At 43.4% G+C, this 27,814-nt stretch overlaps 1 protein-coding gene across 1 annotated transcript in view; it reads left to right on the top strand.

Annotated features, from left to right (window-relative positions):
• The window catches only part of PTPN18 (protein tyrosine phosphatase non-receptor type 18), a 53,661-nt gene that overhangs the window by 3,155 nt on the left and 22,692 nt on the right, over positions 1 to 27,814 (top strand). The window contains exons 2-5 of the mRNA XM_044431068.1: positions 10,652 to 10,798; positions 23,458 to 23,566; positions 25,416 to 25,492; positions 27,417 to 27,512. Of these exons, the coding sequence (XP_044287003.1) occupies positions 10,652 to 10,798; positions 23,458 to 23,566; positions 25,416 to 25,492; positions 27,417 to 27,512 (429 nt within the window). The remainder of the gene's footprint in view (positions 1 to 10,651; positions 10,799 to 23,457; positions 23,567 to 25,415; positions 25,493 to 27,416; positions 27,513 to 27,814) is intronic.

Genomic DNA, 27,814 nt, shown 5'->3' with positions numbered 1-27,814 from the left:
TCCCGCCGATCTCAGGGGGCGGGAGAGGCCCTTCTCCGGGAGCCCTCCGTGAAAGAAATTAGGAGGGTGGCTACTCGGAGGACGGCTTTCTCAGTGGTGGCGCCTAAGTTATGGAATGCGCTCCCCAGAGAGGTCCACCTGGCGACGTCGTTATTTGTTTTTCGGCGCCAGGCAAAGACCTTTTTATTCAAGCAGCATTTTAAATGTTAATATTATTGAATTTTTCTGGCCAGGGCGGCTTATTTTATATTGTATATTCGTAATTTATTTTAATGTATATATTTTAAATGTTATTTAACTTATTTGTTGTAAGCCGCCCCGAGGCTTCGGCGAATGGGGCGGCATAAAAATGTTTTAATAAATAAATAAATAAATAAATAAATAAATAAATAAATAAATGTGTTATTTGAGAACTGCTTAATGCTCAGGCAACCCCCAACCTAAGGAAGAACAACAGAAATGGCTGCAGGCACCTACTGCAATCCATTGTCTGTCAAATAAGACATGGTGGACTGCGGGTGATTGTGCAAACCGGATCAGTATATACAAAATGTTATGTTAAATTTATCCCAGTAATGGAGTTCTACCTGTTCCCAGAAAGTAGTGATATTAGCCTATTGTGGCAAAAGCAAGGAAGGAATCTCATGGCACCTTAAAAAAATATTATGGCATATGGCCGATACCAGTTTGGGAAAAGCTGTTTTAATCACTCAGGACCTTGATTTGTACAAATCCTAGAACAAAACAGTCAGAATAGTCCAATTTATCAGATTTGTCAGATTACTTAAGAACAGGTACAAAATGTGGCACTCCAACTAGACCTCTCCCAACTTGGTGCCCTCCTGTTTAATTAACTTATCTGTATTTTGCATAATAACCACTGGGTGGTGCCATAGGAACACATCATCATGCCATTTTGTATTTGAATACACCCAAATCTGCCATGTTTTGCATTTTATATGTATAGTGATTAATGATTATACATATTCTGGAGCATTTCCCCTGAGTATAAATAATTTATGAGTGTTTGCCATCAGGGGGTAGCATAGTCCTACACAGAGCAGACTCAGTGAAATGACAAATGAGACATTTTTTCAATGGATCTACTCTACATCAGTCCAACATTGATGCTACTCAACAGGAAATGTTTGAAATACAAATGTAATTTTCGATAGGATTGATGTTATTGTTAAACTTCTGCTCAGCTAGAGTAAATTTTAGTTCAATGATAGGGATGAAATTAAAATTCTTTGGAGGAGTAGGGTTTTTTGGAGTATGAACACAGGGATACTTTACAGAATTAGGACACATTGAAATATCCATAGCAAACTTTTATAATTTGCTAGATCTCATATATGACTAGAGTATTTCTGATTTTGTGGAACTGGTCTTTAAGCCAGTTCTATACCCAATTCTGAGACAACTGTTATCACCTCTGGAATGGTATCTCTCAGATTTATTAGTGGTAAAGTAATAGCATAAGCAAATAAACTGGTCTTATGTTGTTCGCCATTTTGGCAGCCTTTTGATTTTCAGATTACTTCTCAGCATTTCCAACTTAGTGCCCTCTTGGACAAGAACTCCCAGAATTCCTGACCATAAGCTCTGCTGATGGGATTGATGCCCACAAAAACTGGGGGGGGGGGGGCAGATTATGAAAGGCTGCCATGCCTCAGTGCCCCATAGCAAAGGTGAACCATAGAAGGAACAGGAAGCATTCCTCTCTGGTACGTCTTTTATCTTGCGTTTTGTTCTAAGTCTCAAATTAGATTCTGCTTTTAATTTCTGTATCCTGCTGATCAACCTTTTTTCCATTTTTAAAAGATAGTATTATATAAGGCCACTCCACTTTGCAAAGGTTTTTCTTCTATTCACTAATAGTATGAAAAGTGGCATTTTAACATTGCTTACATGGATTGCATTCAGTATTCTTCTGGTAGAGGCACATACTTGGTCAGTCTTTAATCGATCCAGCTTGATCAGGTTTTATTACAGTTGGCACAATTAATGGAGCCACTAAAACAGCAGTAAATGTTTTGGCAGCTTGGTTTGTGGTAATAGATCAATATGATGCCCTTTTCCCTGGAAGGGGCTGTTTCCATCCAAGCACTTCATGGAAACCCTGTGCATTTTATGGTCACTGCTTTTGTACTTTACTACAGAATTCTGCTACTTTAGCTATTGCTATTTTTGCTCCATTTCATTTTCATTTACACATGTTGCTACAGAGTCCTGGAAAAGTGTGTTAAACCTTCTACACTATATACACTCTAAAACCATAATCGTGGATACTTGTGGGCAAAACTTTTTGGGTGCAATCCTATGCCTTTTAAGCCGAAAAAATTCATACAGTTCTGAACATGCTGCAGCTAGCAATGGGACCATTTTCAATCTGAAAGTTGTGACCTTATTGTGAGTTATCCTGACACCTTCACAAAACTTTACAAAAGGTCCAAATGATAGCATCTTCCATTTATACCCTCGTGTTTTTCCACCATTTCTTTCTCCTTTTTTCTTACCAGAAGAAAAAGATGCTCAGGGGGAAGATGAGATAGTTGCACTACACCTTTTGATAGCACTGGGAGTCCTCCATCTGGTAACACCCAGGGCCTTGGGTGTTTTCTGACGGAGGGCTCCTAATGCTAGTAACCACAAGGCATTGTGCAGCTATCCTGTTGTTTCTTCCTTAATGGATTATCCTCCATAAGAAAAAAGATGGAAACCATGGGAAAATACAAGAGTTATGGGATGACATCATTTGGATTTTCCACACAATTACTGGAATGAGATGAGATGATGGTGCAACGAAAGCCCAGTTTGAAGCATTCTGTGTCACTGCTCTACCTCCATGTGTCCTGCTGTTCTTGTGATGCAGACTGGGCTGTGTTGCTTTAATAACCAGGCTGTTGAGTCCTGTTAAGGTGCTAATCTAACGCTTAGCTGACAGGAGCTTCTATTACACTCCATTGCATTGCCTACTTCTGAACAGATATGCCGAGGACTGCATTTCTTTGCATTTCCTTTGAAACATACCCATTTGCTGGTGAATCCTGCCTTTTCTGCTGCTTCCTTGTTTCTGCTGCACTCTACTAACACAAATGCTGAACTTGGCTAAAAGTGCTGCTGAACCCTATTAACACCGTTAATTTTTTGTACTGAATGCACTTCATGATCAATGTCACTGAACTCATACAGGCTTGTTGCTAAATTTCTGCTGATTGCAATGTTTGCAGTCCATTTATGCTTTTATAAAATTGTCTATATCCTGTTTTGAAACCTTCAAAAGTGTCCCCCAAGGTGGTGTACCATATTATAGCCATTTTGTATTTTAGCCAATATAAAAACTAGCAATAGAGGACATTAATGAAAGAAAAACAACAGAAATCACCATTTAGCAGTCAAGAATTTAAAACAGGCCTAATCACATCTGTAAGTCCTGCCATTGCTGGCAACCTATTAATGAGAAAATCCCCTGTTCTATGTTATAGGGCTTCCTCAGTGTGGCTCCCTTTTATTGGATGGTTCTGTTACTCTTCCCTATTGGATGCTGTCCATGTGACTTAACTCTCAGGCATGTAATTAACCACTTCCTTGCTTGGCTGTGCCCCACCACCCAGAAACTAGCTGCCATGGAAGTTACAGATGTTTTGGAAGCACCTTGATTTCAGCAGCAGAATTGTATCATTTGGTCTCCAGATCATTTTCTGGTAATTGTGTCCCCAGTCACTTCCAGGCCACACCAAAATATGCTTCACACAGCCTATCAGCAGTGCACTGTACATGTATGAGGGGGGACCCAAAACCCCCCAGGAGTTTATAAAAATAATGTATTTGTTTTTACATGTTCAAACTTCAGTCACTTTCAAAGTGCTCTCCATTGGATGCAATACACCTCTCAAGATTTTTTCAATTGTTCAAAACAGTTCTGAACTTGTCAATTTTGATGCCTTTTAGTGCTTCTGCTTGTTTGTTTGTTTGTTTCACCCCCTTTCACATTGGCAAAACATTTCCCTTTGGGGGCTTTTTTCATCCAGGGATACAAAAAAAAAAAAAAAAGTCGCATGGAGTAAGATCAAGTGAATACAGAGGGTGGGGTACAAGGGTCAAGCCGTTTTTGGCCAAAAACTGCTGCACACTCAGCTGAACAAAATTTCACTGCCGCACATTGTTTGTGTAAATCAGTCGTTGTGAAATAGGCAAAAACGTTGAAAGAGTCTCCAAAAAAACCTCACTGAAGCCAAATGTAACCTTTCACATCAACCTAGCTGGGTACACTGATGTCGATGAGTTCCCAGGACACTCATCTAGCAAGGGAAAGCCTGTACTACAAGAGGCCTGCCCTCCAGGGGTTTTTGGGGAGTCCCCCCTCATATATTTCTATGTAAGTCAGAAAAACAAGTTAAACCATATAATGACCATCTTTCAAACTGCAGATTGTTGGGGCAGCTTTGTTGTGCAGAATTAGTGCTGTTTAACTGAACAGTCGCTTGTCACATTCAGATGACTCTTGCTGTTTATGCATGTCTGCTTCCACATCAGAGCTGGAAATCAAATAGAAGCGTGCGCCTGGATTTTGAATAAAAGATGATTCTAGACAAGGTGTTTGTTGCACCAGTGCCCAGCCCCAGTTACAATTTTTTTACAGGGAATTCAGACTTCAACATCTTCCCTGTGTGACCCTCCTGTCTCTTTCCTTACAACAGAAAATCCATTTGTGCACCTTCTTGATTGCAACTAGGATTCTTAGCACTTTGTCTGAAAGCACCCCTAAGTTAGCAATAAAAAATGTACAGCTATTTCGTTTTTCCCTCCCTTATGTTCCCACCTCCCTGTAAGAAGCAGCAGCTATTGCGAAAAAGAGGGTTAGAAATAGTAGAGGACATCATAATGACTCCCCCCACCCCCACCCCTGGCTATAAAATTCTGTGAACAAAGCTGGGAAATTCTGCAATAGAAACGTTGTCTGAATGGAGTAACATGATGTACTTTCAAGATATCTATTCTGGTACTTGCCCCAGTGCAGGATGTCTATTCTGGTTAACTGAGCTGAGCCTCATTAAGGTAAACGAAGTTTTTCCACTCCATATTAATCTCACAGTCCTGTAATTTGCTCTAAAGTCTTTGTGACAAATATAACTAGAGACAGGTTATGCGATAAGGTATTAAATGGGGCTAGACTCTAATGCTAGAATAACATTTTATTTAGATAACTTGAATGTATGGTTTTTGTTCGGGCTTTGATGTTGTTACATCTGGATTAGGTAATAATTCCCCACCACCATGCCATAAGCAATCCTTCTGGACTTTTTTGGCAGTCTGTTAGCTGCCTTTATTATGTCATCAAGAGGCATTCCTCTCCAATGCCTCTTGTACAATCTTTCAGACTGATAAGAATAAAAGTTATAAATTGTATATATGAAAAATGACATTTAAGGATTTTTAATATATCCATGTTCTAACCAATCATCAAATCCTGTCTCTGTAGTTGTGCATATAAATAGGGTTGGATCCAGATTTAGGGATGTGCAACTAGGCTGATAGAAATAGATTTCCCGGTCCCCCTCCTCATCAGCCCATGTTACATGCAGAGTTGGGGACCCTGCTGAATGGAGTAAGCTGTGGCACATGGAGGAAGAGGATTCCTGAAAATCCCATGGGAGAATTTTTTGTGAGTGGAAGCCATCTGTCCAAGGAAGGCAAGTCCTGGATCTGAGCACAAAACTGACTGTGACAAATACACAACCCAATCCATTTGGCTTTCAGAGAACACAGATTCTCAATCCAGTTCTGAAAGGAAGCTGTTTCTGAGGCAGAGCCCTTCTCTCAATTATAAAGGGACCTCCCTTACTAAAGGAAGCCTTGAGGGAGGAAGGATTAGGCATGCTTTATTCACATGCGCCCTCCAAAACTAATTCCTCCCCCTCCCCAGCCCACAGCAACCCTCAAGTGATTGATTTCTTAGCCCTGCTGAGTGCCTTTGAGTTGAAGTGAAGGAAGGAAATATGACAGAATCCTTAAATAAAGGGGCAGCCTCCACTTACGTATGAGGCGGGGAGACTTGGGAAGGCCATCTCTGAAGGATCATCTCGTAGGCCTAATATCTTCCCCTCATTGTAGGCTGTAAGTCAACTGAAGCTATCAGTGGTCCACTTGCTTCTCTCCCGCCCAGTCCCACCTAGCTCAGGAGGGGTCACACCTTCATGTGTATTAAGGCTGAGCTATTCAGAGATAAGCTAGGGAGTCAAACACCAGTTAGACACATACCAGATTGCTCAGCCCCAGACGAGAAGCCTTTTGTACCCCTTCTGTCCAGCAAGGGCCAATGGCCAGCCAGGGTGAGAGAGAACAAGCTGGAGTTTAAGAATATTCGCGGCCAGGAGAATTTTCCATGGTGCACTTCCGATGGCTCCTCACTTGGAGCTGCTGCACAGAGACCCTAGAGGAACCAGGTTCTGTCATGGTGACTCCTGAGCCTGTCTGGCTTTGTATCCTGAGGGTTCAAATATCCACAAGCTCATTCTCAGCCAGTTTGAGGAGGAGGCATGGATCATTTTCATTCCCAATACTTTTCCTGCATGGTTAGGTGCTCTCTACCATATGAAGAACTTCCTTTTATCCTCCCCCTTGCCTGCTTAGGTTCCCACAGTGCATGGGCAGAGGGAACATCTCCTTTGCAAAGATGAAGATCTAAAAGAGCATATGCAGAGTGTTGCCACAAATGAACCATAGCCAGTTCTTACATATCTGAGAGTAGGAAGAATCAAAAGTTTTTCAGGGCAGAGGGTGCACCTCACATTTTAGAAATACAGTGCTGGAAATAAGGACTACCAAATACCACCTCTTTCCTAGCTTTATTCTTTAATTACAGTATATCCTTCTATTTACTGACACTTCTTCTGTACGGTACTTTCCATATACAGTCAGCAGCCCGTGATTTAATAATAGGAAGCGCGGATCACTTTTCCCAATGCCGAGATAGCTAAGTCTTGTAAATAAGTATCTTCCCCATACAGGTAGCTGAATCAGAGCTCAAGGAAAGATATTTCCTTTTATTTTTATACTCACTGTTTGCAGTTTGGAATTAAAGGAGCCTGGATCTTTTCAAGAGAGCTCTGCAGATGTACAATGTTCTAAAATTGAGAGGAAGAATTTGTCCACTGGAAGTGGCATCCCTAGAACAGGAGGGAAAAGGTCCAAAGTGTTTCACAGCTGTTCTGGAGAAGTTCACAAAGCAGGTTTCAGGATTTGTTGGTCAACATGAATGCGTCTTCATGCAGTTTAATTCCATGCACATTCAGAGTATAGTCTAGTGGTTAGAATTAATCCAGCCAGGCCTGGTTTGACTCACTACTTACTTGTGATGTTTGTTGGGTGATACTGGCTCTCTCTGTGTGCCCAGCCTACCTCACACACTTGCTATCAGCATAAAAGTTTGGGGAAAGACATCTATGCTTTTTCTTGAGGTCAACTTCCTCTTAGTCATGAGTTCAAGCTAATTAAGCAATGTACCGTGTTTACATGTTTCTTTGGAAGCAAGGCCCATTGACTTCCATCAGGCATCCTCTCAGATATGTGACTACTGGACTGCAGCAAATTTACAGCCCTGTACACACTTACCAGGGAATAAACACTATTGATTTCAATGGGACTTTCTTCCACCTAAACATGCATTGGATTGCATTGTAAGGATGAAGGCAGGTGGGAGATAAAGCTTGCAGAGCATCCCTGAGCCAGGTTTCCTTCCAGCTTCTCAATCTGAGAGATGTGCATGCTGCCAAATTGAGCACTGGCTTGGTCAATCAGCAGTTTTGCTCTTTCCTGTGCTTCTGGTGGCCTGTCCACTTGTTGACTTTTTAAAAGCTTCCCATAAGCACCTTTGCAATTTGAGAAAGCATAGTGCGTGTCAGCAAAGCATGGCTGCTCTGAGAGGCAACCTGTTCATGAAATGCTTGCCAGTCACCCATTTTACAGAAGTCCAACAGGGGAGACTGGGAGACAGATAATTTGTTCAACAGACTGAGGACACAACAGGTATGGAGGGATGGTCTACTCACATTATGAAGGAGAGAGAGATTTCTTGGGATCATCCTTCAGGATGGGAAGAAGATGTCCAGTATTGTGTACAACCTGAAAAGCATTTTTAAGAGCTCATGCAAGAGAGGAAACTCTTTAGACTGGGAGAAAAGAGAATGCATTCAAGGCAACCTCACTGCTCTAAAAATATTTCTGAACATTCAATGTTTGAGGCCTACTTTAAGGAGGTTAATGTGGTTGGTTCAGAAAACTGCAGAAATTTCTTCCCCTTGCTATAACTTCTGGATCTTTTCTTTTTCAAGAATGCCATGGTCATCCAATTTGTGTCATTTGTGTCATGGTCATCCAATCCCTTTTCCACTGGCCTCCTGCTACTTTCATCAGCTAGCTCTTTTTTCTTTGCGCTATTTTGTTGATGTTTTAGTGAAAGCCAAACCAAGACAATTTTAGATCCTGGAAACTGGTGACTTTGTACTTCTCACTCAACATCCTTCCGATCGTCAAGGTTTTGATGCAATGAAACCATCTTTGTTTTTCAAGTGGAAGTGCATAAGGGAGTCAATATGACAATTAAATGCTTGGAAAAAACCCAAGCACTTCATAGTGGGAGGAAGAAACCAACATATACAGGATTCATATAAAGAGTAGGACCAGGACAACAAGATTTAAGTCAAAAATAAAGGGACCAGGCAATACTATGCATATGCTGGATCGGGGGAGAAACTGCTACTACACCAACAGAACACCAGCAGATACTACTCCTTCACAAGAAGAAAATAGCAAAATGGCAGAAATTATGAGAGGGGAAACTCAGTCTTTATGGAAAACACATAAAGGGTGTTTCCAGATGAGGCTTTTACTGTGCAATTGCACTGTCTCATTCACTGAACTTTCCAGAGGTCCAGACCCATTTGTGGCCCTTACCTACTGCTTTTTCTGTTATTTCTCTTATCAGAAAAAATCTACTAAGGAAAAAAAAAGATGGAATAGCTCATGATGCCTTTTGAGTGTTAGCACTGGAAACCCACCATCTGGAAGCATCTGAAGTATAGAACCAGGGCAGGAAGATTAAAATGAGGAAGAAAAATAAATTTGTCAAGACTTACGTTGTCAACACAGGATGGGCCTGTGTGGTGACCTGGTGGCTGTAGGTGACCCCATCTGAGGGTACAAGGTCTGGTGCAGCAGGGCCTACTGGTACCAGCTGCTGCCACTAATAGTAAAACAGATCCATTCCCCTCTGTCCGCAAGTGTTCTTTGTCCTTTGGAGCAGACTGACTAAGGATCCTACTTCTTTGCAGCCCACTTATGTCCTTCGGGGTTGTGCCAATCTTAGGGTTGGTTCCTCTGAGATTTCAGAGGAATCTTTTGTCTTTTGTCTGTTGAGCATCAAAAATGGCCCAGCTCTGAGATGGAGGCTGAAAGATTCCTATTGTCCAGGTACTTGACCACTTGGGAGTCTAGAGCAGGGGTCTCAAACTCATGGCCCGCGGGCCAATTGCTGGGATGGGCAGGGCACGGGGAGGGGCCCTGCGGCCTTCAAAGCGCCGGCGGCACCCGGGCCGGCCGTGGGATGAGCGGCCCACCACCACTGCGGTGGTGGAATACTTGATGCGGCCCAGCCTCACCTAGACTCTACTTCCAGCAGCCCCCAGGTAAGTTGAGTTTGAGACCCCTGGTCTAGAGGTTTCCTAAGTGGTAGTGCTTAAGCTCCCAATGACCTCAGCTAAGTCATCTGCACTGGAAAAGAGAAGTTTCTGTCACTTGGACCTGGGCAAGGTGGAGTCTTTATGGCCCAGCTGCATGGGCTACTGTAGGCCAACTATACTAGCCTGACTGTGTACAATCAAGTTAAATGGTTATTTCAGACCACAGTGTTTGGCCATCCGTACTGATGAAGTAGTGCTCCCAAATCCTCTTGCAATATTCCAGTGAAAGATGGAGGCCACTTGGATCATTCAGACCCTCTCCAAGGGAAGCCAAGTTATACCCCTCAGGTTCAACAGCAGTCAAGGAGGTGTCTGGAGCTGTCCCTGTAGGAATCCTTGGAAGCAAGGGTGCTTCTGGGAAGAGGGCTCCTAGCACGAGCAATCAGAGACCTTGTGAATCCATCCTGCCTTTTTCTCCTTAACAGTAAGGAAAAAATATGGAAGCAGCAGCATGAAAATCTGAGAGGGTTATGAGCAGGCGATGATGTTGTCTGGACTCCTGCAAATGGATCAGGGCAACCACTCAATGCAAGTCCCTGGAAGCACCTTAAGTTTGATTGAACCAAGTAAGACTTCCTTCCCCATAAACAGGTATGTAGAATCATGTTTTTCCACAGGGCTCCTGTCCTGATGTGTAGCTGCCCCTGAGGTGCTGTTGCAGGACTCTTGGATGCAGGATAATAGTTCCCAGTTGAGGAAGAGAAATTTGAAGTCAAAAGAGCATTCGTTTTTGCTGATACCACTTGGGCTGAGCCGCTTAGGTGCCTGAAGTTCACTCCCTGATTATTGTGTGCAGAAAAGCTACATTCCCTTTCCCAAGACAGGGCAAAGTGCCAGACAGGTCTGGGCCCATCCCACTGTCAGCCACACCAGGGAGGCGTGGTGCAAGGACCTGAACTTCCTCTTAGCATTTCATAATCTCCAGTTCCAGCTCTGCATCAGCCCCGCTCAAGAGCAGAGGGATGAGTAGCTGTGCAGAGAACCTGAAGGGCTTCCTAGCCCGAGTAGAGGCTAAGGCAAGTCAGGAGAAGGGGCAGCTAGCTGAAGAATTCCAGGTGAGTTCTTTTCCTAGGGGAAGAAGAGGGTAGCCCAGGCAAAAAGAAGAAACCTTGCTTTTCCCTGCAGTTTGCCTCTCAATTTGCATTTTCCCCTGTTCATCCCAGCCAGGGATTCCCCTCACTAAAGTGAGCTGAAGACAAAATCACCTGTATTCTCCCTTACTGCCAGGACTTCCATGTTTTTACAACTCCACAGCAGGCAGAAATTCAACTGGCAGGGCTCTTTCTGCCTCTGCTTCTCCACTCTAGCAAGTGTGATATGTTGAGTATCTGCCTGCCTGCTTTGCATTAATTCAAGCAAGGAAGCATCACAAAGAGGAGAGAAAGGAAGGGGAAGGAGCGGTGAATTACCTGGTAATTAATTTTGTGGAACTGCTATACTGGAATGTCATTCTGCTCCTGTACCATATTTTCCCTGTGTCAGAACATGGTCACGGTCTCGATTTTGCCCTGGAGGGAAGCCTAGTCCCTTTTTCTTCCCCCCAGCTATAATTCAGCCATTCTGTCTTTTCCCTTTCCCTCTCCCTCTGTGTTTTGTGTTGTGTGTATTGGGGGGACCCATCTGCCCTTGCTCAAGACAGTTTCCTGAATCTGTGATGGTGTGAGGGAGGGAGGAAGTGAGGGCTGGTGCATTGTAGGTGCTTAGAAAGCCTTGAGACCTGCTCTTGCTGCAAGACACGCCCCATGTTTCAGCCACTGCAGGGATGTACTCTGTCTGCTGCCTTGCATTCATTGCAAACTGTCTAGTCTCAGCCTGAAACTGTGGGCAAGAATCACAGGGAGGAACCACATCTGTATTACAGCCAAGGATGGGTGTCCATTTGGCCCATGGAGTAGTGTTTCCTTGCAAGGATACAGCAGGAATTGTATTTCCTTCTAAATTCCATGTTCTACATACTCTTGTACCATCTCCAGCCCACCTGGCCAATAGAGTGGAAGTCCAAGACACCTGGAAAACACTAGATTGAGAAGGCTCCAGTATGGAACCCGATTAACTGTCTCGTCTTTCTGCAAAGAATCTCAGGAGTGGTAGTGCTTAATGTGAACACTGTGAAAGAAGTCGCCAGTCTATTTGTGGGACAACTGTTCTCAGCCCTTCTTGGCTGGGAACCCTAACAAGTAAAGAAGTTTGGAACTGGCCTAGATCAGTAGCATGTACATGGATGCTAGAAGCTCCAAGAACTGAGAAGCAAGTTGGAGGGAGGGGCTACAAAAACCTATTTGTGAACTGGCCTCTCCATATTCTGTGACATTCTAGTGTGAATAAGAACTGCAACTCAGGATGAAGGAGATGTAGGCTGGACTCACCACCAACAGAGAACAGGATTTGCCCCCAAGCCCAGTGTCTAGGCAACATCTCTGTAGGCACACCAAGAAGCATTGCCCCCAGTATCCCTATAGTATACACGCTTATCCATCATAGCAATGATAGATACTTTGACAGAAATCAATAACCATGTAAAATTGAGAATTCTGGTGCTTCTAGGTTGTGTAATTGGCCAGCCTCATTTACAGAATTTTACAGGGGTCCCAATACCATTTTCTACTTGTAACTCTTCTGGATTTTCCAACACCTGTTTCTCCCATCTTTTTACTTACTACATTAAATTAGCAGAAGGAAAAAAGGCAGAGCACAATGTATAAGAAGGCTGTATAATACCTTCTTAATGTCAGCTTTAAGAGCGGTCTATCTGGAAGTGTACTTGACTGTGCCATGTAAAACTGGGGCTTGGTTGTCACCTGTTCCTGAGATGGTTTGTTTCCAGCTGATTGAGCCAACATGGCTTTTCCATGCCCAGCCAGACAGCTGAGAAGATGAGTCCTTCCAACACTTTCCCCATCAGTTGCTGCGTATCATGTGCCAAGATGTCCCAGAACTGGCCACCTCATGGATAAGTTGACTCTGAAAGGGCTCAGCGGTTGCTTAGCTTGCTGGGGACAGAGAACCGTCCCAATCCGAACTGGGAGGCAAGGAAAGCAGCTGCCTTCAGCATTTTTATCAATTTTATAAACATCTTTGTCTCTTGAGGTACAAGGAGTAGAACAGGGATGGCTTCCCCCACTGCGTAGTCAATCAGTCCTGCAAATTCCAAAGGACTTTCTAGTAAAAACACTTGAGTCCACAGATCATGCTTTCATTGCCATCCTATAATACTGTAATAATATGGCTGATAGGATATTTCCTTGTCCGTTGTGAGTGGCTTTAAATACATTTTATGAGTGGACCAGCACTACCTTGAACTAGCGTGAGAGAACAGACATCCTCTGGAAGCTATATGGTATGCAGAGGGAAAGCCTCAACAGACAATGGGGATCCAGTCTAATTAAATGGACTTTTCCCTTAAAATAAGGAACTCAGCAAACCTGTTTGACCAGCCAGCTTTGCAGTATGTCCTGGGTATGAAATTTAAGTACAAGGATTGTGAGCAGCTGGGAAGGATCATAAGCATTTGGGAAGCAGCTGCCTTGAATAATGTGTGAGTTCCAGCGGATGGAACAAGAGTGCTCTGAGATGGCCGAGCTTTCTGAGACCCATGCTACACACCCCCACAGGCATTTTAGCAGTGCCTCAATCTTCCCTTCACATAAAAACATACACCACCTGTTGCATTTTGCTAGTCAAATCATCAAAAGAAAACTGAAAGAAAAAAGGATTGTGTTGTATAAACTTGAAGTGGGAGGTATGCATGTTCCGCTTCTCCACCTCTTCCTCCTTTTCAGGCCAGTTGCCAGAAAAAAAAATGAATGAAGAGTTGCACTGGTTTCTAGTCTTTTTCTGAACCCAGTTCAAAGTCCTGGTTTTGATCTTTAAAGCTCTTCACAGATTAGGAGCAAGAAGCTGGAAGGATCAACTTGCAGGAATGTGTCAGAATGCCTTCTGAGCCAAATTGCCCCCAAAAGTTATTTGCTCTTGGCATAGATTTGAAAGTGTGCAAAAGTAAAATAACATGCTGGTTTAAAAAAAATCAGTTCCGTCAATGAACAGATGACAGAATGAAAGACCCCTGGCAGTGAAACTCAAACATGTGCATCCCTAGCAACCTGTTTTCATATGTGCCATCTCATATAGGGGAATCCTCAGCAGAATGTGTCTTCAACATCTGAGGTGGGCATGTGGCTACCTGGGCACTGGCCTTCCCCACGATAGTGGTCCACCCAGCACCTGCATTTTGTCCTTTCAGCGGAGGTCACTGTCAGAGCCTTCCTTTGATCTAGTCTGATCTGCAATATTTGCATTTTAATTGCGATTGTATTTTGTTTTATGTAGACTACCTAGGATGGGATAATAAGATTCATGATAAATAATATAGAATATTACAAAGGGGGCAAGGACATGCCACCACCTCACCATCTTTTTTCCAAGTTACATACTGTAGAGGAACTGACAAATTTGCACCAGGCTCTGCCTTTAGACCTATCAACAACTGCTGGGTTCTGACCCCCTGACTTTCCACATGTGTACCTCCTCTGTGTCCTGCCACTGTTCCCATCCATGTACCCAAAATAATTATTTCAGGAAATAGAAACCATAAATGAAACTGCTTGCTGATTTATACAGAAAAAGAAAATAGGAAACTTTCCCTACTGACTTCTCAATTTTATAAAAAGGGCAAAAACTCTTTCAGCCCAAGTGCTTAGATCTATTACAAAAAAAACTCCTGAGGTCTATATTCTAACAGTAGATGGTAACAGGATCACCATCATTGCTGCAATCTTTTGCTGCCAGTAACTAGGCCTTAGGAGAATCATTTCAGGAAATACCAAAGAATTGGAGGGTACAGGAACGGTGTGAGACCTTCTGGGGTTTCTAGACTTGACCTCCTGACCTGAAGTTCTATGCCTGGTTTACTGCCATACAATCCAGCTATTTCCACTGACTTCATCAATAGGGAAGGAAATCTTTAACCCACTCACCAACTCCCACTTTCTCATCCAATGCTGATCATCCATAATCCTTCTAGGTCCAAACACTTCCATTCCAGCTACAGTCATTATGTTTCATTTGTTCCTGAGAGACAGAACATGACCCAAAGCCTCATGGCTCAGCTAGACTAGGCTTGGCTCAGCTGATCTTCACCTGAAGCAGATGTTTGCAATCTCATGCTCCTGCCAGCTGAGGCTGCTCACTCTTATCGGCCATGTCATTTAGGATAATAGCTCTGTGCTGTTGTGTAATCTGCCCCATTTCCTGAACTCTGTCTTAGCATTTGCTAGGGACCTCTTGCCCCCTTCAAGCCTGGCCTTGCTGGGCTGTGTTAAGCGGCAGACCCAGAAAGGCCAGCAGGGAAAGACACACCTAGAATCAATTGGCAAGAAAGTCTCTCCATGAGCTGAAATGACATCTCTGCTGTGTCTGGCCAATGCAGCTGCAGAAATCTTGGTCCTGCTGGGAGTATTGCCACATTGTGTACCAACCGTTGTGCAACAGTCCCTTATAGAACATGTAAAACAAAGGAGCTCAACATTAATAATGCAAATTATATTTATATCCTGTCTTTTCTTCCAAAGAGGCAGCAAACATGAACCTTCTCTCCATTTTATTCTTATAATAATCCCATGAGGTATGCATGGCTGAGACCCAAGAACTGACTGGTCTTACCTTGGAAATGCCTGCTATTATTTTTGTGGTCCAAGCAGTAAAAGCATGTTCCACAGAGATATTAAAGAAGGTGGAAAACCAGAAAGCTCCAGGTTCTTCTAGGTTCCACCCATGATCTAACAGGTTCTGCCTTGGTTCACCCTCTGTTGCTGCCCTTGAGCCAACACACTCCCTGTTCTACCCCCACCCAGGCATCTGTAATTTACACTAGGGATGCAGAATGCTTGACCCAAAGGTTTTCCTCTCCGGTCCCAGTCTGGCACTCCAAGTTTCCCCAGGTGGCCGTGCCCCTTCCTTTGTCCTCCCCCACTGCCCCCCCCCCAACCACCAGTAATTGCATGGGTTCTTGGCTTTTGTGCATATGTGTTTAAATAAAATAAAGTTCGCCTCTGGCCACTAGTCATCATATTCCCTGCCCCATGGAAAATTAAGGTAACAGAAATGTCCATAAGATAAGATTTTGATATGTGTGCCAAGCCAGATTTTTCAAATGTGATCATCCAGGCAGCATAGTACCCTTATCTCAACTTCTCCAGAGCTCTCCTCCAGAATCTATTTTCAGTGCCAGGACTCAGTTTTAGAACATTCATTGTAACAGTAAAGTTGTGAGTACCTTTGAGCATGAGCAGTGTGTCTTTCTTTCACCAGTTGAAAACCACAAGCAGCCCACCAACATTTGATTTCAAAAATCCCATTCTCTGATGGAAGCCTATGTGGAACCTGGTAACCCAGGAAGTGGTCTTAAGCCAGGTGAAATCTGTTGACCCAGTACCATCTTCTCCAATTGGCAGCTGCTCACCAGCAACCAGGGCAAGACAGGCGTCTTGCATTTCACTTCCTGTGTGATCCCTTAGTTTAATCAAGCTGTTAAACCATTTTTAGCTCAAGGAGGGTCAAACTCCATTTTGGAAAAACCTTGCATTTCGACCTCACATTTCAACCTTTCAGAATGCAACCTTTCAAAGGAGAGACAAAAGCCAGAAAACTACTCATCAGCAGTTGAAAGAAAGGGGGTGGAGCCAGGAGAACCATCGTGGTTATCTGAGGAACCCCAGGGGGCTGGATCTGGGCTCAGGTTCTTCCTCTCTGCCTTGCAGCAACACAGCTGAAGAGGGCAGCTGCTGGAGGAGAAAAGCTTATGGGCAGGTCTCATAACAAGAAAAAGGTGGGAACTGCCCGGAGGCTGTGACTATTGGGTGCTACAGGAATGAATGAATGGGCTTGGAAAAGGGTATCTGAGCAGGATACCAGAGCGGTGATGAAGCAACTGGCCATGGGGCAACATATTATTTCACTGACTGGAGAAATAAAGCGTTTTGGTAGAAGGGAGACTGTAAACCTGGAGGAAAATCCTGGTCAATAAGTCTTCAGTAAACAGAACTGATTTTGTACACTAAGATTAATGAAATTTCAGCTACTGTAGGCCACAGAGACATAAAACAATATTCTGCCTGATGCAAGGGGGAAAATATAGTCCTAACAGGGTCTAAGTCCATAAAATAAAAAACAAAGGAGCTGAATTAATGGTTTGTTTTCCATGGCATGCCACTTCTTAGCTGCGGATGGGCAAAGAGTATGTCCAAGTTTGGACATTTCTGCAGACAGCTTGGTTGGCTGGTAATGCTGAGACCTGTAGGACTTCTCTTTTTCCCTAAGCATGTATAGAATTATGCCCTAAGGTTGTGAAGGAAACTCGTGTCAATTCCCATTGACAGGGTATTAAAATAGGTAGCGCAAAGCTGCCAGCACAAGGCAGAGGTCCACTCAAGGAATCTGGTTAGCACAGAGGTCTTGGTAGGGTTTGATCTGCTGATTTAGCAAAGACAAAAAGATGAGATGTTTTACAGAAAAAGAGATGTGTCCAGAGAAAGTTACATACCTAGAAAAAAGGGGAACAAAGAAAGCAGGACATGCAAATAATCACATACTCAAAAGGTGCATATGCCTTGTTTCTTCCCGTCACTTTCACAAACCATTTGTCAGAAATATACTAGCTGATATAGTAGTTGGCTTCCCTCATAGTGCTTCAGGTAGGATGCTTTATTTTATTTTATTGGTTTGTGTTGAAGAGCATAAATCTCACTCCTGTATCCTTTGGCTAGGGAATTTTTGATCTGCTGGCTCAGAAGCACCTCCATTTCTCCCTTAGGATCCAAGTTTAGGCCCCAGTAGCATAGCTATTTTGCTTCCAGCTGATATGAATGGGAGGGAAAGTATAAACTGCCAGGAATGGCTGGATGATAATTGAACAAAATACACCCCCCTTTCTTGCTTGTGTTTCAGTGGAGCATTTCAAGCATTTATCTGTAAAGCACCTCATTAAAATTTATTAAGTTGAATGCAGATTTGTCTCTCTTAAAAAAGACAGAAAGCAGAATCCTTTTTTTAATATTGCAAAAACTGTTGTAGAATAACCACAATGGTCCCTACCAGTCAGATCTGTGCACAGCCTGGCTCTGCTGCAAACCACCTTCCCTTCATCTTGATCAAGCTGTCATGAATTATGCATCCCAAGAATATGATAAATTAAACACTTTTTAAATGTGTTTGTCTTAGTTGAAAAATAAGCAGTAAATGAAAAATAAAAGAACAGAAAATAAGAAAGAATCTGGGTTCTATTCTCCATTTTGCCATGAAGCTCAAGTTTGAGTGAGTTTTGGCCAGTCACAGACTCTCACCCAGACCTCATTTACAGGGTTGCTGTGAGGATAAAATGGAATGAAAGCCCATGTAGGTCAGCTTTGTTGTCTTGTAGAAAAAATGCAGGGTATACATAAAATAAAGGGGAGAGATCGCCCCAGTAATTGTGGGGGGATCAGCATGCACAAGTTGGTGCACAAATGGATCCATGTCAGCTGCACATCCACTTTGGCAGTGTTGGATGAACCTGGCCCAGGCCTGGTTGGACACAACTTTTTATGCAGAACAGCAGGCACATTCTTATCTGAGGCCCCTAGCAGTTGTCACATAGTACTGGTTGTGTATGTCTAGAGGCAGTTTAGAGTTATTAGCGAAAATTAATAATGTCCCTGTATGGCTAAATCAGTCCGATCTGTTAGGTGCCTTCCATCTGCTCATTGACAGAATCAAATATTTGTAGGGATGTATGAGGCTGTTGTTCCTCTTGCACCACCAAAAGAAGAGGAAATGCATCACCAAAAAGAAGTCATCCATTTACATAACATGTGCATATGGTAGTATTCCGGCAAGTTTAGGAATAATAACTTTAAATAGAAACACAATGCATTTCACTGAACTGAGGAAGAGGGTGTACCTTGTGCTATCTGCTGCCCAGCTGCTAACTCCTGATGGGGAACTTCAGAGCCTCTCTCTGTCTTTCTTCATGATGCTATGTGTCATCAGGTTGTCTCAGACCTATGGCAATCCCATGAATGAAAGCCCTCCAAATTGTCCTGTCCTTCACAGTCCTGCTTAGCTTTTGTAAACTCAAAGTTGTTGCTTCCTTTATGACATCAATCCATCTTGCATTTGATTTTCCTTTTCTTCTTCTGCCTTCCACTTTCTCAGCATGGATGTCTTCTCCAAGAAGCTTTGCTTTCTCAGGATGTGCCCAAAGCTTCACTTTTGTCATTTTTGTTTCTAGGGAAAGCTCTGACTTGATTTGATCTAAGACCTGCTTTTTTGTCTTTCTGTTGGGCCAGGGTATTCACAAATTCCCCTTCAGCACCGTGTTTCGAACACATTCTTTTTCACTCATCCATGGCTTTCACACCCATCCATACTGTCTTCCTCTTTATGAGCTGTCAGCTTAAGTCCAGAGTAAGACTACCAGCTTATCAAAGAGAGCACCACTTCAAATGGAGGGCTGTCCTCCATCAACTCTTCAAATAGAGGACTGCAAAGTAGGACACCTGGCCACACTACCATGGTCATGTGTTGTTCAGCATCTTGCCAAAGATGGGAGTTAGGATGGCCAGGTGTCCTCCTTTACCGAGGACAATCCTTTGGTTTGGAGAGCTGGCAGAAGATCCATCTGCTGTTTGAATGGTTGTCCAGGCCCATTAGGGTTTAAAGGCAACATCCCTAATGAGGGGGAGCAGGGATCGGTCTTGATGTTGGTACACAAGTCCTCTTGTCAGCCCCTTCCATTACAATGAGATGCTTTGTGCTTCTATATAAAGTGCCACTATTATTTCTAATTTTGCAACTGTAGATATGTATTTGCATGTGTAAATATCCTGCAAATTAGCATCCTCTTTTGCCCTCTTCCTTGGTGAAGCAATTTCTCCTCTCTTTCTCTCTCTTGGCCATATGTAAGTACCCTAGATAGAACTGAGAAGTTACTCATCAGATCTGCAGATGATGCCAAATTAGATGAGGTAGCTAATTTCTTAGAGAAGAGGACCAAGTTTCAAGATGATTTTGGCAGGATGGAGAGCTGTGCCAGAAATAACAAAATGAACTTCAACAGAGGTAAATGTGAAGTTCTACATTACATAGGAAAAATCAGTTGTACAAACACAGGATGAGTGGTGAGTTGCTTGACATATGAAAAGCATAAAGGGGTTTCAGCAGACCAAAAACCAAGCATGAGCCAGCAGTATGGCACAGTTGCTCAAATGTTAATGCAGTTCTAGGTTTGCTTAACAGCCCTGGTTGGCACATTGTGCATCAAGCAGGAGTAAGTCAGAGTCCTAGATTCTAGCCACTCAGCCACTGCTACTGAGATGAACAACCCAGGAACAATCCCAGAATTGTGAGTTGTTGAGGGTGGGGGCATCCCACATTCACAAACCATTTGTATACAGTGCGTGACTCAAGGATTGCAGTAGGTAATTGCCCATTGTTTGCATGCAGCTCTGGCTGGCCCAAGGAGGTTCTAGTAGAATAGCAAAATAGATTCTATTAGGCCAGAGTCTGGCTACAATACTGCAGAGGGTAGGACCTGAACCAGTGGTTTCAAATTACAAAGGGAAACAAGGTTTAGATTAAGCATTAGGAAGAAATTTGTATTGTACAAGCTGTTTGATGATGAAAAGGCTGCCTTGGAAGGTGGTGATCTCTCTTTCATAAAACAGTTTTTAAGGAGAGACTGATGGTATAAAATAACAGATTTCCTACATCAACTGGAGGTTGGACTGGATGACCTTTTAGTTTTCTTCCAACCCTGATTCCATGATGTAGGAATTTGGTAATGTCTGAATTGGCCTCCTTTACTAAAGAATACACAATCTCTGACTTTCTGATTTGTTTCTGAATGTTAGTCCTTGCCTAGACTTCATGACTCCCATTTTCATCTTGTCAACTCCACCTTTAATCTGCTCCAGTGTAACATGACATGATACTCTGCTGTGCTAGTGTGAGGAGAATCTCTGTGTTACATAACACCCCATCCAATCTGGTGAAACCTTGGATGGAAATCACAGTCCTAGATAGGGAAATCATGGAGTGTCCTAACAAGTTCTGAGAAAGGAAAGAAAGCACTGAACCAGAAAAACCAGCTTTGCTGATCCCAGCAGGGCCGGATGATGGTTTCAGTGTTCTAAAAATATACTCGGGGAGATTGGAAGATTTTGTGACCAGTGCCTTGGATCTGGCTATTGTCTGCAGGGTTATTATCAGTCAGGGAACCACTAGCCTAGAAAGCTATTTCTGGACCAAATGGTTATATCAATATTTATTATTAATGGGACTATGGGTTCTCTTGGTTTATAAATGCTACAAAATTGAAAATATTTCTTCATCATCATCATCTCTTACAATGGAAGGCAAGCTTGAGTAGGTGCCATCTGCACATAGATAGAAAGGGAAAGGGTCTATTCAGCAGTGGCCCCACACCTCTAGAATAGGCTTCCACTAAGGATTAACAGGGTTCTCTGGTTGTCCTCTTAATTTGTGGGTTACTGCTTTTCTTTTTAATTAAAAAAGAATTGAAACTGAACTTTATTGTTTTGTTTTTTATCCTGTATGCCACTTTGGAAGGGGTTCCATTCTTTAAGGTGGTCTACAAATAAATTTAATACATAAATATTGTACCAGTGGCACACAAGTTGCCTTGTGCTCTGGGCCAGAGTGAATGGCAGGGGCAGGAATGGCTACAGCCATTGTCTCAAGCAGCTACTGCAGAGGCAGGAAGGAAGAGGTGGCAAAAGCAAGAGAGCTGCTCCTGGTTGATCTTCCAAGACATCCTGGGTGGCTGGATGTCCTACTTTACAGGGGGAAGGCCTCTACTTTTTTATTCTTTTTATAAATGAAAAGAATAATTTATTCTATTATAATTTTTATTTATTTTATAAATAAAATGACCTATTTGTTCACCCAGTATTTTAAAGTTTAAATTTTAATTGTGTTGTATTAATACCAGTCATGGGATTAATTAGTGTTATTAATATTATTACTGTTTGGGCTAATAATTGGATATTTTATATTGTTGTATTTCTTGTTCTGTTTACTGAACCATTGTTGTAAGCCATCCAGAGACACGTAGTGATTGGACGGGTTAGAAATGTCCCAAATAATAAAAATAATAATACTTTGGAGAGATGGTAGAGGACAGTTCTCTCTTTGATGGGCTGCCCTGTCCAAGTCTGGTCTTAAGTTAAAGAACCATGAGGATCAATGGCCACTGGTGCCTTGACAGAGGACTGACCAGGCACATTGGTCACCTAGCAGATCTTCTCCACAATGGTGAAGTATCTTATATTTCTTTTTAAATCATAGTTATTATTTGTACATGTTACATCTATACACATAAATTTGTCCATGCAAATTTATGGCCTCTTTCATCAGGATGAATTTCCCCCTTTTTGGCCACGTGGAAGCAGTTACCCTGGTAGGAGCACCACATTGCTAAATTCCATCAGACCCAGCACCAAACCAATCAAGCATTGCCACTGAACCTCTTCCGTCTCCTCTTCCTTCCATGGCCACTCCCCGCATGTTTCCCTGTTAACAGCTTGGTATGGCATAGCTGTGATTGGCGTGTGAGCAGCCCTGGCCATGGATCCCCGGGAAAGGCAACAGCCCCATGGCAATTAGGGTCCACCATCTTGACTAATCAGAGAAGGCTACAGGAGACACAAAACAGGATTCTTGGGATTCGTCGGAAGCTCAGCGGAAGCAGCAGAAAGAGATGAGCTGCAGCAGTCAAACAGGACCAGTCCAAGACCTTTTGGTGCCCGAGGTGAAGAAGTAAATGACTTAGTACCCCCCACCCATTTGCTTAGCCTGAAGCCGGCTAAGTTCTTTGGCTGCTGGGTCTGAGAATCTCACAAGTGTCTTGCCCCATCTCTGGCAATGAAACACAGCAAGAGCAAAGGAAGTAACTATTTGCTGCCTTTCTGTGTCACCTCCAAATCTGCTGCCTGAAGCAACTACCTCACTTCGACACATGCTAGGGCCTGATCTGTGGTTAAAAATCACAAGAGAGAGGAAAGGGGGCAAGTGCACCCCCTCCAGACAAGCCACATGCATGCTCTGCTAAATCATCGTTGTTCCTTGATGGGGCTGCACTTTTCACAAACATGCTGTAGCCACATTAGGTGAAGGAAATGAAAATAAGCTTGCAAACCTAAGCACGCTCACTTGAAAGTTAATTCCATTGGAATCAATAAGATTTATTTCAGAGAAAATATGCTTAGGTTAGGAGGATTCATAGGTACTGTCATTCTCCTTTCAGAAATGGAGCATGTGGGATGACATTTACCTCCCACCAGTGCTCTTTGCTCCTTCTTACCCTCTGCCCCATGCAGCATAATTTTTTTCTAATACCATGATAATATCAGAACCAATAGAATTGCTGTGAGTAACCCAGAGCCAAGAGAAAAGGCAGGGAATGAGCTGGATACAGGACAAGCCATAGCCGGCTCCCAGAAGTGATCCACTGTGGAGAGAGGGAAAGTTTTTCAATAATAAGCCCCAAAGCCATCATCCATTACCACAGCCTCTCAGAAAAGCAAACACCCCTCACATCTTATAATTCTTGCATGTCGATTTTCTCTTCTGGCCACTCACCCTGAAACCCTGTGACCCAGCAGCAAAGCAGCAGGTAAGGACTTAAATAACCAAGTCAGTCAATGGTTCTGTCTCCTGACAGGAAATCAGGGCTCGGACTGTAGCATTCCAGCAACAGCAGGGCATTTCTGTGGAAGCTGGGGGCCGGAAGGAGAATATCAAGAAGAACCGTTACAAAGACATCTTGCCATGTGAGTTGGCCGTCCTGCATGGGGAAGGAAAAGTACTGCTCGCTTCCCAAAGTCGGGTTTGAGCTCAGCATCCATTGCCTGAGGAGCACTCACTCCTTCTCAGGGCTGACTTCTTCGTGGAACCAGCCACGCTATCCCAGTCCCCTGCTTTGGCTTCTCCACCCCAAGTGGAGCATTCCTAGCAGCCACCAGAAGAATATCAGGCTAGAATTGCCAGGGCAGGATCCACATGGGATCGCTGTGTTTACAGAGTGTCACCCGTAAAGGTATACTCTTGTAACTGCGGGAATTTGAAGGTCTTGTGTGTTTTCTTGTTTGTGCTTCTACCATGACACAAACCACTGGAGTTGTGAGGAAATGGGAGGACATGGTGCCATTTTGCTCCCCCCCCCCCGCACTTTAGAATCAGTAAATTGCACAGGTACCTTTAGGGATGCAAGTTTTAAAATAAATTGCATGGTTATTCACATCCATGTAGCTCTGGAGGTGCATAGTCAAAAGTAGCTGCAAAAAACCTAAACAGGGTGCAGGAGGAGAAGATGGACATGGCAGGTGCAGGACTGAAGAAAGATCTTGGGTGTTGTTGGGGCTTTTCTTTTGGGGGAGCGGGTGCCAGCTATTCTCATGAAACTCAGCATGAGTTAAAAATAGGAGAGAAGGAAGAGCAGAAAGTCATGGAAGTGAGGGGTACTATTGCAAAACAGGTTTGACAGCTTCAAACCCACTCCTACCAGTAAACTGTTGTAGCATTAGGAAACCAAAGGGAAAGTTCTCATTTGAGAAGCCCTAGAATACTGGGGAGAAATAGTGTTACCACAACAGGTTGGGGTGTGCGCTGTGTGTCCCATATGTAAGCCAGATATTAAAATACCAAGATAAAATGCTCATGTTGATTGCCCATCTGTCTGAGGTGTTGGCTCAACCCCCAGTTTTTGCAATCCACTCTCAGTATCTCAGAGAGGCAAGAGGGATCTCAAATCCATCAGCTAATTACTAAATGAACTACTTTTTCCCATACCAGCCTGCCTACACTCTGGAGAGGGCTGCTGTAATGGCAGGACATTTATATAAAGCTCCGAGTCACGCAGGGGATGAATCACAGAATAAGATGTAGTTGACAGAACTGTGAAAAGTGAAAAGTGGTAGTTGAAGGTGTCAGAGATTTCCTGAATGAGTTTTTTATACATATGACAGCCTCGCACTAAGTTCTGAATCATCTGTCCCCCAGCTTTGGGACCACAAAATATTTTGACTACAGCTCCTATCAGTCCCAGCATAGCCAGTGCGTTGGAAATGATGGGAATTATAGTCCAAGCCAGGGTGGTCCGAACAGAGTGGTTGTAAAACTATCAACAGAACAAGTACTTTATTAGTCTCACAGGTGGATCTGCCTGGCTTTCTCTGGACAATCTAATTGTTTCAGGAACTTTTTCTGTGAAAGGCACACCGAGCCAATCTATTTGCTTAGCTGAGTATCTCTCGAGCAGGCCTCCCCATTCTTCTCCTTTGCTGAGCAATGCACACTGTGGAAATGTTTCCCACAGTATTTTATCAGTGGTGGCCAAAGGCATATCTATTCAAGTCAGAGGGCAAATCCCTTGACTAAAAAGGAGATGTTGGGATTCAGACAGTATAACTGGTCCAGCATACCCATTGGTGTGCCTGCTGGGCCAGAGAGTAGTGTTGATTTTGGGTCTCTCTATTCAGATCTGGGATTCTGATTGCTGAAGTCCAAAACTTCTGGAGGTCTATCTTGTGTCCACCTTATTTTGTACTACACAGTTCCAGCCTAAAGAGGTAGAAAAAGCATTGTCTCTTTTCTACATCCTAACTCCTTGTCTTTTTATAGATGATCAGACCAGAGTTGTTCTGAACTTACTGGTGGAAGAAGGCCAAACAGACTACATCAATGCCAACTTCATTCAGGTAACAGATGTCTGACATCCACCACAAACAGCTGTGTGATTCCCCAGGTGTATGTTAGCTGAGGCACTGACCTACATTAGTCTAAATTAACATTGGGAACATCGGCTGCATTTGTATGAAATGAGAAGTAAGCCACAGTGGGTTGGTCCTCGGAACAACCCCTGGACCACCTGATGAAACAGTTGGGCTTGTCATGGCTTGGTCTCCTTCTGCCTTCCCCCTCCAACCATCATCCCAGTGTCCTTCATGGCAGAACCCTTTTTGTCTCCCCATTCCTGCTCCAATCACTATCTCTCTCCATTCGCTGCTGCTGGGTTTTTTCCCCAAAGCTTCACCAATATGCAGTTGGGACCCAGAAAATTGCCTGATTGTGTTCATAATTTTGTTTCCCCAAAATATTTTTGTTGATCTTTGGAGTTATGCAAGTGTGCTCTTGTGGCTGTCCACAGCAGTACATGCTCCAGAAAGGAATGCAAGAAGGGAGATGTTAATACCCCCACTTTCTGGGGTAGCTGAAGAACCAAGGAAGGGCTGAGAATCTGGAGGACAGTGAGAACTGCCAGCCCAACACTTAAAATCCAAAGGATTACACTGATAAGAGGAAGATCTTGTCATTGTCCCCATTTGGTGCACTTACTTCTTCCACTTTTCTCTGCTTTGCTGGTTATTTTTAATTACAGCTTGGTACTTGTGCACAAATTAGCCTATATGCAGTCTTTCCTTGTCAGTTTTCATCTGTGTTTCCAGATGCACTTGCCTCCCTTTGACAGTGAAAATTTACATGAGCATCAACCAGGCAAGACATCATATATCAGGCAGATGCAGTTATGCACTTTTGCATCTCCAAAAGACCAACTGTTTTTAAATTTATGAAGTCACTGATACATATTTCTGAGGCCCAAAAAATAATTTTTAAAGGTGGCAAACCTGTGATGGTTGCTCTAATGTGCCACTTGGGTGTGCAGTGACATGGGTAAGATTGCAAAGGGTTTTAGGGATTTTTGCTCATCTTGTTGAGTGGCTTGCCAGTCAATCTCTGCCACCAACAATTACAGTGCTGCCCTGGGTTTGGATGACATGACAACCCATCATGGGTCAAATAACACCTGGAACATGGACCAAGCAAGCCCATGGCTTGTCAGGGTAGCCTTTTTCAAGTTGGAACGAGTTACTGATACTGAGCTGCTGTGGTGTGAGAACCCAGGCACTGTTCACTTTTATACAGTCCAGGCAGTTTCCTTTTGGAGTCTGTAATGGTAAGAATGGCCTACTATCATGGGTACTCCAGCATGAATTGGTGGCCTAGATATACCTCATGACTAGAATGAGAGAAGCCCAAAACAGTGGATCATGCAGAGATTCAACTATCTGCCAATTCTCACAGTGAGAGTTTTGCTGCATCTTTGGGAGTGATGAAAGGTGTCAGCACTCGGCTCTTGAGTCAAGAAAACCTAACCTGTACAGTAAATCATGCAGAGATACAGAAGGTTACTTCCTTTAGTCCTATCTTTTGAGGCTGGATTTTATTTCTCAGGGCAACCCAGTTAGTTGTGCCATTGCAGATTAATAAGTCTCAATAGCACACAGTTTGGGAACTGCTGCCCCAAACATGTAAAGACTCTTCCTGCAATGTATACATTCTCAGATTACACATTTAAAATATAGTTCTAGTTCTCAGTGACACACCAGTGAGCTAGGAAGTGCAAACAAAATAGGCAAATTATCCAAAGCCTTCTGGTCTACACTAATCTTAGACCAGTCTTGAACCAGTGGTAACTCCCTACAACCCGACCTCCCATTCTTTTGTATGAGGAATTCCTCAGGTTATCTGTGGTAACGCAGTACTGCAGCACAACTGTAGAGGGTGCTGTTCAGCATAATGCAAGGTGCTGACTGGCATTTGCTTTGCTTTTCCTCCTCCCAGGGTGTGGATAACAAGAGGTGCTACATTGCAACCCAAGGACCTCTTGCTCACACAGTACTTGACTTCTGGAGGATGATTTGGCAATACAGGGTGAAGGTGAGTTGTATGGCTGGATTGCAGATGGAGTTGCTGGATTTGAAAGCATGCTGGGAGTAGGAAGACAATTAGGCTCAGTAGATTACAACAGATCCTGCTGCATCTCAGCCTCAGGAAATAGCAAACTCAAGGGGTGAGTGTCAACAGAAATGGAGCTGCTGAAAAGGCATCAGCATGATTGTAGGAACCCCAAGGTTTAATTAAAAAAAAAAAAAAGATGTAAGGGCCAAACACTTGCCCCCAAAATAGCCCAATGTTCAGTAGCCCCAGGATGGAAAAGAAAAAGTGCATTGCTTTGCAGC

The sequence above is a fragment of the Varanus komodoensis genome, unplaced genomic scaffold, assembly GCF_004798865.1.
Source record: "Varanus komodoensis strain SLA01 unplaced genomic scaffold, ASM479886v1 scaffold22, whole genome shotgun sequence".
Lineage (NCBI taxonomy): Eukaryota > Metazoa > Chordata > Lepidosauria > Squamata > Varanidae > Varanus > Varanus komodoensis.
This window is presented reverse-complemented; position numbering and strand designations above follow the sequence as displayed.